The sequence below is a fragment of the Acartia tonsa genome, chromosome 11 (assembly GCF_053477335.1).
Source record: "Acartia tonsa isolate MP-2025a chromosome 11, ASM5347733v1, whole genome shotgun sequence".
NCBI lineage: Eukaryota > Metazoa > Arthropoda > Copepoda > Calanoida > Acartiidae > Acartia > Acartia tonsa.
This window is the reverse complement of record NC_137270.1, coordinates 14,704,205-14,720,845: the sequence shown is the minus strand read 5'-3', so window position 1 is coordinate 14,720,845 and position 16,641 is coordinate 14,704,205. Positions and strand designations below refer to the sequence as shown.

The 16,641-nt window shown below is 34.2% G+C and overlaps 1 protein-coding gene across 2 annotated transcripts; it reads right to left on the bottom strand.

The window, feature by feature from the left end:
• Positions 1-5,745: 5,745 nt before the first annotated feature.
• On the bottom strand, positions 5,746-16,165 carry LOC145332479 (large ribosomal subunit protein uL11-like). Of its 2 annotated transcripts, none has more exons than XM_080177480.1 (6): positions 16,035-16,165; positions 14,246-14,296; positions 8,436-8,539; positions 7,583-7,756; positions 7,215-7,320; positions 5,746-5,934 (listed from the first exon to the last, which is right to left on the bottom strand). In XM_080177480.1, exons 1-6 carry the CDS (start codon positions 16,125-16,127, stop codon positions 5,884-5,886), a joined length of 579 nt encoding a protein of 192 aa, XP_080033606.1. In that variant the 5' UTR covers positions 16,128-16,165; the 3' UTR covers positions 5,746-5,883. The 2 variants fall into 2 exon arrangements, with proteins under 2 accessions (XP_080033606.1, XP_080033608.1); XM_080177482.1 differs by having other exon boundaries at positions 7,664-7,756; positions 16,035-16,164.
• Positions 16,166-16,641: the final 476 nt, after the last annotated feature.

Here is a 16,641-nt window from a genome sequence, read left to right as displayed (position 1 = left end):
AAAAAGTTTTGAGCCAACAATTAAGAAAACGTGATCATGCAACTTTGGGTAACAGTGTAATTTACAGTCCAATGTTCCCTCCTTTTCCGAAATGGTTAGAGTTTGGGAAATATTTTTACTTTTTTGGGGGTTGGGGACGGAGTGTCCCACCCCGGAAGAAATAGCTTAGAATCACCACAGGACCAGAAACTTCCCCAAAGAGTAAGACCTAATCGGTTCGGCGGTAATCTTAAGCTTCAAACGGACGGACTAACATCGTTCTTCTTTCTATTAGAGACTAGCGGCAGCGCCCCTATCATCTAGGCTTTATCATATTCGAAGGGATATGGAAGGGCCTAAAACCATATTTATAAAAATGAAATATCCTGAAACTATCTCAGGGCCTATAAGAAGCTTCATGGTAAAGAAGGACCTTATCAGTTTAGCAGTAATCCATTGCTAAAGAAAAAAGCTTATTACTTTATATAATAGAAAAATGTTTACTATTTTTGCATTTAACCACTTGTTGTATAAAGTTTCAAAACTCTTCCAATAATTTTGGTTAAATTTGGTTGCTTCAGAATATAGATTATTGAAAAAAGAAACTCACACACAGTGCAGGAATAAGGTATAACCAACAAGCAAAATAAATCTAAAATAATATTTGGGGGGCAAATGGAGAGGTCGTCAATTTTACGATGTGTTGCCCCCCAACGACAGCTGAAAAACACGTATAGGTTTGGTGATTTTTTACGAATTAATTTCGTTATTGGTATGAGCTGCACACAGTGCAGTGGAGGTTTAAGTATACATTTAATTTTAGAAAATTAACCTTTAAATCCTTTTTTTATAGTGGGACAAAGTGTCTCAAAAATCAGCCACGTGACGTCTTAAAAATGAGGGATTATCCATTTAGGGGTGTTCTTTCCGACTTCTCAACTCATCTCCCTCATTTTTATGACGTCACAGGGCTTATTTTTTGGACACTTTGACCTGTTACATTTTTTTACTTGAATTTTATGAAAATTATCTGTAAGTTTTTTAAACCCGTGACTTCAGCATATTGGGGCTAAAAAAATTGGTTTTAACCTTATAATTGCACACTTTGATATCCGCGGAAAGCTGTTTGTAATACGATGCGAGAAAATAACTATTTTGTAATAGGATAAAGAATATAGTTCTTGGTATTCCTATGCGCCATAATGTCCTTGGTCACGTATTTCTGTGGCAAATATTTGGAAGAAAACCTTGTGAGCAGTGTCTTAATGTTTGTTTGCTTTAACTCTTTATGTAACAATGTAGGGAAAGGACTATGGAAGATAAATAAATTCACCCCCCGATTATGATAAGCAAAAACTACCCTTTACCTTTTTATTTACCTAACCGCTAACCGCTTATATGGTTCTTCATTATAATGTAATTTCTTATAGGTCTTCGGAAGGTTTATTCTCATAGGTCCTGGAAAGGTTTATAACTATTTTGGGTATGGGTAACACCATCCTCCATAGAGAAATCGCTAAAAAATTAATAATCTTCACACGCCACCCCCCCCCCTAAAAAAATCTTTAATTGTAAAGGAATCAGATAAATATCCTTCTGTCTGTCTGTACCGAATGAGTTCTCCATTACAGAGAAGCTTTTGTTATGTCTCAAAAATGTGTTTAGCTATGTGGGGAGTATAAGAGAGCTCAATCAAGAGAAAAGACCTTTGTAAAGAAAATCTTCTACTTAAGAGAAAAGCTAAAATTATGTTACAAAATGTCTGTCTGTTTGTCATTTGGTCTTTCATTGTGAGAAGCTAATCTATAATTATATTTCTAAATGTCCGTCTGTCTAACCGTCTTAATTTGTTCTTTTGTTGTGCAAGAAGCAATATTTGAACATGTTTTTTGAACGTATACTTTTATTTCTAATTTGTTGATTACAAACAAACAAAAAAGGACATTTATGAGTAGCAAAAGCGTTGCATTAAAAAATTAGGATTTTTTACAATCCAAATATTTTTCGTATTTCGTTATGTATTTTTGTACAGATAAATAGTTTCAGCAGGGTTTTATATAGAAAACAATAGTTTGAAAATTTATACATACATTAATTAACCCTAGAACACGTTTTGACCAAAAAATGTTAAGGTTTGATCTGAGATCTAACTTCATGAAATAAAAGAACATAACCGTTTTTTAGAGGAATCTAGGAAAATGTTTAGGTTGCTATAATTGATAAAAGATGAGAAATAGGAAAATAAATAAAAATATGTAAGCAGCTAAGAAGCAGTCAATGAACGGTCTGGCTGCCAATATTATCAAATCAATATATTATTACTTAGATGTTGCACCAGATTTTTATGTCCTCTAATAAAGTTATATTCGAATCTAGCTTTCATAACAAAACCGCCATCAAACCCCTTTACCCCTTCCCCTCCCCTCCCACTATCCGATCGGTTCAGTGGTTACCAAGATCTTAAGCTTCAGACGGACGGACGGACGGACGGACAGACGGACGGACGGACAGACATACATCAAGCTACTTTGTATTATAGATAATTTATATAATATGTCCATTACTATACTAAAAATAACAAACATCTATCTTTCAAAGGCTCTGAGAAAATTTTGTTAACTGGACGGACCGACTTTAGTTGTAGAGTAGCCTGTGCTACTGAATTACGAACACAGTAATAGTGTCTGACTGATTATGACATAACAAAAAAATAGCCAATGAGAGGCCACTATAGATTTTACCATAGGTCAATAACGGCCTCTCATTGGCTAATTTTTTTTGTTACGTCATAATCAGTCAGACACTATTACTGTGTTCCTGAATTACCAGAAACAAAAATGGCACAAAACTGTTCTCTACAATAGAATAACAATTTCTTGTCCTGAATTATATCACCCTGACTTTAAAACAACATGCGATAAAAACAAGACCATAAATATCAGATATCTTGAGGGATAAGACAATAGGCGATAAATTTATGTACACCCCGGCCCCAGTGATGATAAATACACACCACTTCTGTAAATTAAATTATTGTTTTTAAATATTAGATATAATTAGTTCTTATCCAACCAATAAAAATTTTAGAGCCAACGAACAAGATACATAGCTGTCTATAGTGCCCTAGCACAATGGGGATAGATTTCTCCGCGTTTGGTTTATGTGTTCTATTGACGTCATAGTAGAGGGAAAGAGAAAAGGAAGGGGTAAAGGAACCCCTAGAAAATAGATGGGGTACAGTGTATTTTATGTCGTCAATAGAATAGGCACGTCAAAAGTGGTGACATCTATCCCTATTTTGCTTGGATCTTATAGACAGCTATATAAGATAACTTAATTATAAAACTTTTGGTACAAGTGTAGTTTAAAGTCCAATGTCCCCTCCCTCCTTGATAAATGTAAACTTTTATGTTGTTGTTTGTGTTTTAACCTGTCTAATGTAACAGGATGTTTGTTAGTCTGTCCGTCTGTGTGTACCAAAGTATCTCTCTTAATCGCTGGACCGATATGGTTCTCCTTTACGATGAAACTTCTCATAGGTCCTGGGAAGATTGTACTATTTTTGGTGATGTTTATCTCCTTAGAGATATCGCCTTTGGAAAAAATAACCCCCTACTGAATTTTTGTTCACTTCTCTTTCTTTTAAAAACTATAAAGTGAAGTGTTAATCCCCCTCCCACTCTGCCTAAAGATTGGCACTTGAAAAATTTTTCAAAAAGATTTCATGTAAAAAATTTTATGGTATAATTTTACAAAAATATTGGGGGCGTTTCCCCCCAAACATCCTAGCTGGGCTCTCATAAACTATTATTAGCCTTACAAATTAGAAGTATAAGTGGGTTAGGGTTATTTGTGGTCTAAGTTTTAAGAGGGATATTACCTAAAAGGGTGTTATTTGTTTTCTAGTTTGCCATCTTTTTACACAGGAAGAGGTTAGCAAACAATAATAGATATAGTATGTCTAGATGGTCAATCTGGCTTCATAATCCGTCCAACTTAAAAAGGGATCCCAAGAAGAACCCGCTTTTTATATGTTTTGTCACATTTTTAAAGAAGTTTTTATACGGTATAAAATACAAGCAAAGCTTTATCCTATGAAATAAAAATATAAATAACTGCAATTTCGTTTTAAAAAAATGTACACTTTCTAACCAATCAAAAGGAAGGATTGTTCCTCCACTGTTTTTCAATTGGCTGGTTTAGAGATTATGTATCTAGATTTTATCTATTCTAACAATGCACCACATAGAACAATAAAGAGCATACACGAATCAGAAATCTTACAACGTTGTCAAGAAATAATTTCCAACATTTTTATTTATTTTGTTTTTAAAAGCAAAGCTTTTCTATATTTAGGGCACGGTTTTCCCAAATAACTCCTTTCGTTAATTTAGAATATTAGAATTATTTTTCTCGTATTCATTCGAATCCGGTGGATAGGAACCGGTTCTCATCCATACGAAAAAACTATGTCTAGCATGAATTATATACAGCTTTCTACGAATATAAAATTGTACAATTATAAGATTAAAACAAGTGTTTTTAGCCCGTGCCTTCGTCACTTCGGGGCTAAAAAAACTGGTTTTAATCTTATAATTGTACATTCTAAACATATCCGCGGAAAGTCGTTTAAATACGATGAAAGAAATAACTATTATCGATTTAAAACTTTCCACGATGACGTCTGTAACAATTAAGTACAATTTAGTAAGCGTAAAAGCTATAAAATAGTTACCAGAAAGTCCATACTTCCAATTTAAACATGCCTATTTTTTGTCTCATATAATTATCCTATTCATTAATATGAATAATGATTCCTAAGACATTAAGGTACTATATTATAACCTATCAGACGAGTTAAAATGAATTTCCCTGTCTCTTACAAGTCAAACGTATAGCAAGTATTTGTTGGCAAGTGTTAACTGAGCTACCTGAATTCTAATCTATACATAGGAGTATCCTGAGTTCTTAATATAGATGTTCTCAAACAAACAAAAAATATGTATCTAGTAAAATGTAATTTACCATAACTGGTCTTATTATTTTTCCTTTTTGTAGTTTTGTGGAAAGCATTATGGAGGGTAGTTTTCCAACCCAGCCCATGAAAAGCTTATCCTATTCGGTTCATCAACAGTTTGTGAGATTTTAAGGAGCAAAAGGAAGGACAGATATTAATCTACTGTATATGCTTTTATAAAATTAACAGGATCTGTATATATGTGTGTCAGTCCGCCTGTAGCGAAGGATCTCGTTAACTGCTGGACCGATATGGTTCTCCTTTGAATTTTAGCTTATTAGAGGCCCGGGGAAGATTTATAACTTATTTTTTGAGAAAAAATTCCCCGTCCCCCAAAGAAAATAAAGAAATGAGAACATTTAAAAATTAATTTATAGTTAATCTTATTTATTATTCTTTATAAATTAACAACATTCAACTTCATTTCATTATTAGATTTGCGTTATTAGGTCAGCATAATCAGTATATTATTATCTTATTTTCCAAAAATCACCGAACCTCTTATTGAAAATAATCTGTTAATTCAAATCATATTTTATACAACTATTGACTGCGCCCCTAGCGTCTAGGGATCTGTATTCAAAATATCTAAAAAATAACGTAAAATAATCTAAAGATTTAAATATAATAATAAAATAGCCTAAAACCATTCGAAATCTTAAGCTTCAGACAAAATTAACATTCTACTTTATATTATAGGAGGATTACAACAAAAAAAATTACACATTTATTAAATGAAAAATAATGCATTCTGTATTTTAAACATATATTTGTTATTCTTGAAGTACAAGAGATATAAATTTTAAGAAATCATTGTTTTTTAGAAAGATAAAATTTAACAATTTCTTTTTTCCCAGGATGAAATTAATGAACGCAGGTATGGAAATTTATTCACTTGGAGTCTCAAAAGTTCCCTCTTGGATCTGCTCAATCCATTCCTGAAAAAAATCATCACTTTTATTTATGTAATTATTTATAAAAACAAATCCTTATACTAAAGTAACAGGATGTCTGTGTGTTTGTACCGAAGGATCTCGCTAACCGCTGAACCGATCGGGTTCTCCTTAACAGGGTAGCTTCTCATAAGTCCCGGGAAGGTTTATAACTATTTTGGGGGAGGGCACCACCACCCTCCCAAGAGAAATGACAAAAAAATCAAAAAATGTTAAAATTTATGGGAGACTTCAACGTCAAATAAAGAGGTATCGTACATAAAAAATTAACTTTAACAAACAAAAACATTTAAAGTGCCACTAGAGGCCTCTAGGGGCGTAGCCACTAGTCTTTATAATAAAGCATAATAGACAAAAACTAAATGGTACAAAAGACCTAAGATTTTTTTATGCCTAACCATTGTAATGGGCCATAACCATGCAGGGCTTTCATGTTCCCAATATAACTAAACCTAGCCTAATTTAAGGTCTTTTGTCAGTTTGGCATTTTGTTCCAATGGGTCTTTTGTTCATATAGTTCTTTTGTCTATTTAGTATTTTATCCCATTAGATTAGTTCTTTTGTCCATTGGGTCTTTTTAGTAGCGAAGCTACTCTATAATTCACTTTGTCTGTCAGTCAATAACGCTATGAGAGAAACGTTATTTTTTCGGCTGCTATTCAAGATAGATAGCTGAAAGTTTTAGTGAAGATTCCTATGCTTATATTCTACATATTTCAAACAAGTTTCTTTAAGATTTTTCTATTAATTACGGTGCTAAATCGATTCCTAGATTTAAAGTTTTCGTCATTGAAAGATTGCGTGATTTTAAAGGCTTCGTGATTTTCCTATCTTATCAGGTTTAATGATTTTTGTATGACACTACTCTATAGTAATTTTTTTCCGGATTTCCATTCAAAATGTTTGAGACTCGCTACTTATGGATGTTTTCATCCTTGTTTTATAGCCTTTTTGATTGTATATTATTGGATTAAGAGATGGATACAATAATAACCCTGTCTCCTCTAAACAGACAGAACATAAAGTGCTTAACTTTTCCTCAAAGCACAGAACCCCCCTTATTATGGAAAGAAATTGCAAATAAGGAGCGCGCGATGGCAGTTTCTTGATGCCAGGGATCCTAACCCTGCAGGAATACCCTGTACCCAATATAACCTAACTTTTTCTGGATAAAACTAAAACAAAACCACTTTTTTTCAATTAATTTCTAAATCTGGAAGGGGGGAGTTCTATGCCTGATTGGATACCAATCGCTGAAAATTTACCTGGGGAGGACGGCCATCAACAGTGCATCCTACAGATCTGGCTGTGCCAAGGATCTCACACACGGTTCCACTGAACTCCTTCGCCAAGGAGCGGGGCCTCATTACTCTACAAAAATAAATAAAAATTTGAAGGGTAAAAATTAAAGAATTAGTGACTAGGGTCGTCACAAACTGTACATATATTTCTTTAAGAAATATTATAAATTAAATAAAAAAAATAAGAATGTGCAAAGATTCCCAAATTACCCATAGTTTCAGACCACCTCTCAATGATATTTCAAATCATTTTAATTGGTAAACAAAATGTTAAAAATAAGCATACAATTATACTTGTAAGATATATGGATAGAAAGATATAAACTAGATACCTAGCAGCAGTGTAGATATCCTCCATGAAGATGTCACCATTGTCCTTGTAAGATATATATATATAGATAGAAACTAGATACCTAGCAGCAGTGTAGATATCCTCCATGGTGATGTTTCCATTGTGCTTGATGTTCTTCACCTTCTTCCTGTCCCTGGGGGGCTCCTTCAGGGCTCTGTAGATGAATATTTTTTTTGGGTTACATTGTTTAAAAGACAAGGGTTTTACTTACCCTAAATAAAAGAGATCAATTATAAAATTTTAGAGTAGCCTTGTGTAATTAGGTGAAAATTAAGGAGAGAAAAGGGTGACTTTGCTAAAGCTGTAGACGTTTAAAACTGAAGGTAGACCAAAGCTGTGGATTGCTAAAAAAGATTTTATCATTGGCTGCAGTTAAAAAAAAGGCCGAAACTTTGGCAATGAGACCAAGCAATAATTTTTTACTACAAATTGTCAAAAATGTTTTGACGCTCTGACAGCTGTTGCTTAGTTTGAAAATTGACAAAACTTTATCAATTGGTTTTAATTGCGGCTACAGCTATAGTTATTCACCGATTCTAATAGCATTTTTTCTTTTTCTATGGTGGTTAAACCTGAAGATTTTTTGGCTTCTCATTTTAATTGTGTTATAGATAGAGTTACAAAATTTCCTGATTTTCCAAATGGCAATAATATGCAATTTTGCGTTTTAACGGTAAATAACGGTACCACGACGGTAAAATTCATGTCAATACAACTGAATTGTTGAAATTAACAACTTTGCTGCAGGCGTGTCTTGATATATCTTATAATTTGTGAGATGGGGGAGAGCAGCGTTGTGCACCCCCCCCCCCCCTAGGTTTAAATGGGGTTACCTGATGATAAGAGCAGCAGCGGAAGGACAAACAGCGACAGCAGCCTGACGATTCTGAACGGTCAACTGGACTGTGATCTTCAAACCCTTCCATTCGCCGGTAGCCTAAATAATTTGGAGAGATCAGATTATAGATAACTTAAAAAGATCTTATGTGATAAGAGTAAGACAATGGACGATAAATTGCTGTACATAACCAATGATGATTCACAAAATTATCCCTTTTCTGCAGATAAAAATTATTGGTTTAAACGTTTGGACACTGCTAAGTATTGAAAGAGCCAATCAAAATTTATTTCAAAGTGTCGAAAATGGCCACAGTAAAAGTGTCTGACTATGACGTCAGAAAAAATTAACAATTAACCAATGAGAAGCCAGTATTCACAATGGTAAAATATATAGCGGCCTCTCATTGGTTAGTTGTTAATTTTTTTCTGACGTCATAGTCAGACACTTTTACTGTGGCCGTCGAAAATCGAAAGGAAATTAGAAAAGAAAATTAGTGTCGGACTGATTATGACGTAACAAAAAAAATAGCCAATGAGAGGACATTATTGACCAATGGTAAAATTCATAGTGGCCTCTTATTGGCTAATTTTTTTTTTACGTCATAATCAGTCCGACACTAATACCGGGTTCATCGAAAGTATATGAGCCAACGAATAAGGAAACATGATAATAAAACTTTTGGTACCAGTGTAATTTAATATTCATTATCCATAATTTGATTAATTATTTACATTGGATAAAAAACGGCTCTAGTTCGTGATTAAAAATCATGAATTGTTTTAGAGGAACTATCTACCTTCCCCAATAATATTTAGAAGTGTTCACTTTTGGTTTCGAAATGTTTTAAGCTATGCTCAGTGACCTCTTTTCAAGAGAAACCCTTCTGTAACCCAAGAGGCTAGGGGAGAAGCAGCTATATTGCAAAACAGTGAAAAATGTAAAATGTTAAGGTAATTAGAAAAGTTTTTCTAATTCCTTTTCCAGACAAAGCCAAAACTAGGAAGCACAATGTGAGACACGAGAAGAGGGAAAAAGTATTCAGAAAAATATAATCTAGATTTTTTGCCACGGGCTCGGCAGCCGTATTATTATAACCGCAACCACAATGTTTAATGTACTAAGCAGCCGTAAATTGCTAATTTTCCCACGTGAACTGCTGTCAACAGACAATCATAAGCCCTATTCTCGTATTGTTATTGCTAATGTCATTTTTAAAAGCAAAGCTTTTCCACATATATGGTTGTCCCTGTTATAATTCATCATATTGACTTTGGACCAAAATTACTAAACTTATGATTTATAAAATAATAAAAAAATAGATATTTTAGATATTAAATAATTAGGCATTGTTGTCATCCTTGTTAAAAGCGAAGTTTTTCTATAAAAAGGGTCGGTCCGTACGTACGTCACATACGGATAGCTTTTTTTGTTAATTTAAGCATGTCAGGATTGTCCTATTGTTAGGATTGTCCTATTGTTAGGATTGTCCTATTGTTAGGATTTGTTCCTGGGACAACAAAGTATAATGTTATAAGCGATGCAACTCTATAATCAAGTCCTTAAAACGAAGTATGTCCTCAAAAATTATCCTGTGTCAAGCAGTTTTTCAACAAATTTACTTACAATTTTGCTTCGACTCTTATACATTTATATTCTGATTATTCAGTTCTGACACTATATAAGTTTTAATGTCCGTTTGACCTACCGTTTCCGTGCTTCGCTTTTATGGATGTTGTCATCCTTGTTCAATTACATTGATTATGAAGAACTTAAAATTTTTTGATGCATAATAGTTATTTCTCGCATCGTATTATAAACAGCTTTCCGCGGATATAGAATGTACGATTATAAGATTAAAACCAGTTTTTTTAGACCCGAGGTGCCGAGACACCGGCTAAAAAAACTGGTTTTAATCTTATGATTTACATTTTTATATTCGTAGAAAGCTGAATATAATACGATGCTAGACATAGTTTTTCTTATGGATTAGAACCGGTTCTTATCCACCGGATTCGAATGAATACGAGAAAATCTTTTATCTTTTTAAAGATATAAAGACAATAGTAAGGATACTACAAAAAAGAAAGTAATACAACATTTTAAAAGTCTTTACACTTAAAAAATGTTTCTGTCTACTTTTTATAACATATACCGAGTATAAAATCTACTGCATTGCTAAAAACAAAAACTTAACAAGAATGAAAACATCCTGTAAAAGCAAAATTCAACAATTTTTACAGCTACAGCCTATATTTTTTTAGATTAGAAACATCTCTATAAGTATAAGCTTCCCTCACTGACTGGCTGACTCATTCCAATAGAAATGTTGTATTACTTGCTACTATAGTAAAATAAATCTATAATATTATATTATATTCATAAGATAAACACACTTTTTAAAAGCGAAGCTTTTCTATAATTAGGGTCGGTCGGTCCGTCCGTCCGTCCGTCCGAGATAGATAGCTTTTTTTCGTTAATTTAGGCATGTTAGAATTGTCCTATCGATTTCAAACTTTGCACGATGATTCCTGTAGTAGTTGGGTACGATTTAGAAAGCGTAGCAACTCTATAATCATTACCATAATGTCCGTACGTCCATTTTAAACATGTTGATTTTCTACATTTTTAACAACAAATTTTCAGGTGTTTTAATTATCCGTTTGATCTGATTTTTGGTATATTGATTCCTGGGACAACAAAGAACAATATTATAAGCGAAGCAACTCTATAATCAAGTCCAAAAATGTAAGTATGTCCATACACATTATCCTGTTTTTAAGCAGTTTTTCAACAAATTTACCTACAATTTTGATTCGACATTTATACATTTATGTTCCGATTTTTCAGTTCAGATACTATACAAGTGTTAATGTCCGTTTGTCCTACCGTTTCAGTGCTTTTATGGATGTTGTCATCCTTGTTTTTTAATGGGTATTACTTGAATCTTACACCAGATTTTTGTGTTTTTTAATAATATGAAACAAGCAGCGGGCTGAAATAACGATCCCCCTTTACCCCATCCCCTCACCTCCGAATGGATGAACGATCTGACCAATAAACGAGTTCCATAATAGCAAGCTAAATTGACGACAATTTTTTCCCTGTCATGTATTTTCTACATCCATTCTTTTTTCCATTTAGTTTGTTTTTGGTGACCATTACCCCCCTTTTATTTCATTTCATGTTGTGACAGAATAAAGTAACTGGATAAAGTGTCTATGAAATCAGCAATGTGACGTCTTAAAAATGAGAGAAATGAGAGGAGAAGTGGGAACGAAAACCCCTAAAAAAAGAGATGGTTAACCCATCATTTTTATGACGTGACGTGGGTGATTTTTGAGACACTTTGTCCGGTTACCAGAATAAATTTACTATTTTGAATTCAAGCAAGGAATGGAATGTATTTGGAAATACATTAAATTAATAAGACAAAAGTTTTGATAAAATAAAGGGAGCGGAGACAAAAAGATAAAATAAATGAGATATATATGAATACTTATAGAAAAGCATTGCTGCAAAAAAAGCTGCTATGGCAAGTTAGCTGTCTGTGGGGACTTTTTTTTCAGTGTGGATGATAATTAAATGTATAAAGTTTGAGAAAAGTTGTAACGTGGAGTTTTGGTATCTGTGGCTCAATCTTTTACTTGGCATAAAGATAGATCAGACATTAAGTTTTTTAGCAGGGAAAATTATGTCCATAGACAACGCAACATATAGTTTTGTATTGATCTTTGCTTGGCATATAGATAGGTCAGACATTAAGCTTTTTAACAGGCAGAATCATGTCCATATTCAACTAACATGGAGTTTTGGTGAAGCAAACTTTTACTCGGCAGATATATAGATCAGACATAAAGCAATTTAACAGAGACAATTATTTCCATAGACACCGAATATGGAGTTTTTCTGTGAGTGGATCAAACTTTTACTTTTACTCGGCAGATATATAGATCAGACATAAAGCAATTTAACAGGGAAAATTATGTCCATAGACAATGATAATGGAGTTTTGATATTGAATTTACTTGGCAGATATATAGATCAGACATCAAACCTTTTTACAGGGAAACTATGTCCATAGAGCAATAAATATGGAGTTTTGGTATTGATCTTTGCTTTACATATAGTTAGACCAGATATCAAGCAATTTTAGCAGGGAAAATTTTTACAATGAACAAAGTAACATGGAGTTTTGGTATCAAAATGATAACCTTGATCATGAATACATCATGAAAACATCAAATATTCTTTAAGAAAGCAAAAAAAAAACAAGAATAATCAATTTTAAATTACGGGGAAGGGGTAGTTAAATTAAATAAAAATTTAAAGAATACAGGATATTTGATTATGTTGGCATCAAGAAGATTTAAAGATTAGGTCTCTTGATCATTTTGCCAAAAGGGTCGTATTATAAAGATTAGTCTGAATCTTAATTTAATACATTTTCCCCTAACAAATGTTGATACAAGACAAATAAAAACACAAAAACATTAAAGTTAGGAATCATATTAAAACTAGGGTTGGGCCGGATATCCGGTGTGGCCGGATATCCGGCCGGATATCCAGCCATTTTCAATATCCGGTCGGATACCGGATATTGAAACTATCCGGCCGGATATCCGGCTCTATAATTTTTTATACTTTACACCAAAAATCTCTGCTTTTTAAAATTTTAAATGGCTATAATTTTCTTATTATTGAAGCTAGAAGAACATTTTTTCTGAACAAGTTTAACTTTATGTAAATTTATATAAGATTTCTGAAGAAATTTTTTTTTGCTACTTTAGTATTTGGTAATTTGGCCGGTTATCCGGCCGGATATCCGGTAATTTGGCCGAATAACCGGATATTTGCCGGATATCCGGCCGGTTACCGGATATCCGGCGTTTGAAATCAGCCGGATTTCCGGTATCCGGTATCCGGCCAAAAAAGTATCCGGCCCAACCCTAATTAAAACCCAATGAAAGAATATTAAATAAATATTTTCATTTTAATTCATTAATTTATTGGCAACTGAAAAAATGCAACATGCCTCTTAATCATCTTACATTTAATACAAAATACAGAAAAACCAGTCTCTTACTATTCTTAAAAAAATAAATCTATACATGAATTTACTCTATGTTTATCATGAGTGTAAAGTCTGTCGCCTGATGAATCAAATAGAGACAAAATACCAATCCTAAGGTCTTGATAATTCATTCCAATACATCACATTTCCAGTATAGAATACTTTATAATTTGATGTACTAATTATACAAGTGATTAGGTCTAAGGAATCGCCTAAAAGTTAAACAGACATCTGTGCTTTATACTCTAAAGTCTTATTTTATATTATACATGTTTGTTTGGCTTTATTTTACCTCTATCACATGACGTGATGTTTTTAAAGGGTTTTTAGAGGCTAAGAGAGTATTTTTATCGTAAAATGTCAACTGTGGAAATGCATTAAAACATTTTTGTTTTAAAATTGGGAAAACATTTTTTGGAATTTAATTTAATTGTATGTGGCTATTAATAGTTGAAATTGAGCACTTTGTATTTAAATATAAAAGAAATTAGGCAACTTTCCTCAAAGTGCCTTGTTGAGCACAGAAACCGCCCCATTAAAAAAAATTAAATAATGTGTGATTGTATTTTTTTGTTTTATAACTTTAGTTCAGGTTAGGTTAGGCTTGAAAAGTTAGGCACCATACATTATTCCCAACAGGGTTAGGGCCTCCTGTAGGGTTTATGCATAAGGGGGAGGGGGGGAGGCGTCAGTACTCGATATGTACTTTGAGAGAAAGTACCAAAACTTACCTTTGCAATATCTTCACCAATCTTCTTGGGAGAGAGACCAAGGGGACCAACCTGGAAAAGTAGATTTATTATCCTAGATGGTATTTCTTGTAAAATACGCCTAACTTAAAAAGGATTTCCTAGCAGACTTTAGGAATATAGACTTTCATATTTTTACTTGTAAAGTATAATTTTAAACTTTCATAAGAAGCGTTGCTCATATAAATTTGAAACACTTGATAATCTTACCGTGGGAGAAAGGGAAGAGGTGGCTCTGACCCTTTCTCCGACATAACAGAACTTCACAATCTTACCTTGAGAGCAAAGGAAGATGTGGCTCCCTTCTCCTCCGACACAATAGAGCTCAATTATCTTACCTTGGGAGCAGGGTAAGAGGTGCTCCGATATATCCTCCAACATAATGAAGCTTGATTATCTTACCTTGAGAGCAAGGGAAGAGGTGGCTCCGACCTCTCCTCCGACACAACAGAGTTCAATAATCTTACCTTAAGAGCAAGGGAAGAACTAGCTCCGACCTCTTCTTTTACACAATGGAGCTTGATAATCTTACCTTGGGAGCAACTGAGTTCAATAATCTTACCTTGGGAGCTAGGGAATAGGTAGCTCCGACTTCTTATCTGACACAACGGAGATTAATAATCTTACCTTAGGAGCAAGGGAAAAGGTAGCTCCGACTTTTTATCTGACACAACGGAGCTTAATAATCTTACTTTGGGAGCAAGGGAATAGGTAGCTCCGACTTCTTATCTGACACAATGGAGCTTAATAATCTTACCTTAAGAGCTAGAGAATAGGTAGCTCCGACTTCTTATCTGACACAACGGAGCTTAATAATCTTACCTTAAGAGCTAGGGAATAGGTAGCTCCGACTTCTTATCTGACACAACGGAGCTTAATAATCTTACCTTAAGAGCTAGGGAATAGGTAGCTCAGACTTCTTATCTGACACAATGGAGCTTAATAATCTTACCTTAAGAGCTAGAGAATAGGTAGCTCCGACTTCTTATCTGACACAACGGAGCTTAATAATCTTACCTAAGAGCTAGGGAATAGGTAGCTCCGACTTCTTATCTGACACAACGGAGATTAATAATCTTACCTTGGGAGCAAGGGAAGAGGTGGCTCCGACAACTCCTCCGACACAATGGAGCTAAATAATGTAATATTGGGAGCAAGGGAAAAAATGGCACCGACCTCTCGACCGACACAATGTAGCTTTATAATCTTACCTTGGGAGCAATAAAGGAAGTGGCTTCGACCTCTCCTCCGACACAATGTAGCTTAATGATCTTACCTTGGGAGAAAGGAAACAAAGACAATAGCAACCATAATTAGCAAAAAAAAAAACATCAAGTTAAAAGAATTAATTACTAACCGACCGATGGAGTTTGATAATTTTACCTTGGGAGCAAGGGAAGAGGTGGCTCCTACCTCTCCTCCGACTTAACTGAGCTTGATAATCTTAACTTGGGTGCGAGGGAAGAGGTGGCTCCGACCTCTCCTCCGACACAACTGATTTTTATTACATTACCTTGGGAGCCAGGGAAGAAGTGGCTCCGACTCCTCCTCCGATACAACGGAGCTTGATAATCTTACCTTGTGAGCAAGGGAAGACGTGCTCTGATATATCCTCCAACATAATGAAGCTTGATAATATTACCTGGGGAGCAAGGGAAGAGGTGCTTCGATATATCCTCCAACATAATGAAGCTTGATAATATCACCTTGGGAGCAAGGGAAGGACTAGCTCCGACCTTTCTTGCGACACAACTGAGCTTAATAATCTTACCTTGGGAGCAAGGGAAGCGGTGGCTCCGACCTCTCCTCCGACACAACGGAGCTTGATAATCTTAACCTCGTTGGGATCGAACTTGGGAGGCATTTTCTATCTGATATACAAACATTGTTTTAATGTATGCCAAGGATTTTAAGGGATAAGACAATTGATGATGAATTGATATTTAACCCCAATAGTGATAAAGAAAACAATCTCTTCTGTTTTATTTAAATACATAAAAATTGAGGAGAGGGAGGGGGTTGAAGTTGGGGTTGGGTTTTAAGCTACAAGTCTATAAATACAATAGCAGCTTAAAGATCTCTAGGGCCACTTAAGAGAGGGAAGATTCGACCCCCACCACTATTTTGATTATTTTTTTTTCAATTTGAAAAATTTGGGGGGTTGGACGGTGAAGGTAATCTCCCCCATTATATTTAAACTATACCTATAGGAGGTGTAGTTAAACCATACACTTCGGTACAGACACATACAAACACAAACATAGACAAACACACACACAGACATATATCCTGATTTAAATATAAGGATTATAAACCAAATGCTTAACCTAAATTTCTTTCTTCACCAAAATACGAGACATTAATCTTATATTATAAAA

Bases quoted from the DNA above. Each gene is read 5' to 3' on its own strand.
- LOC145332479 (XM_080177480.1), bottom strand. From the start codon at position 16,127: ATGCCTCCCAAGTTCGATCCCAACGAGGTTAAGATTATCAAGCTCCGT. The intron at 14,297-16,034 runs GTAAGATTATTA...CTACTTTTCCAG, and splicing joins CCGCTTCCCTTGCTCCCAAG to GTTGGTCCCCTTGGTCTCTC. The intron at 7,757-8,435 runs GTAACCCCATTT...ATTCATCTACAG, and splicing joins GCTGCTGCTCTTATCATCAG to AGCCCTGAAGGAGCCCCCCA.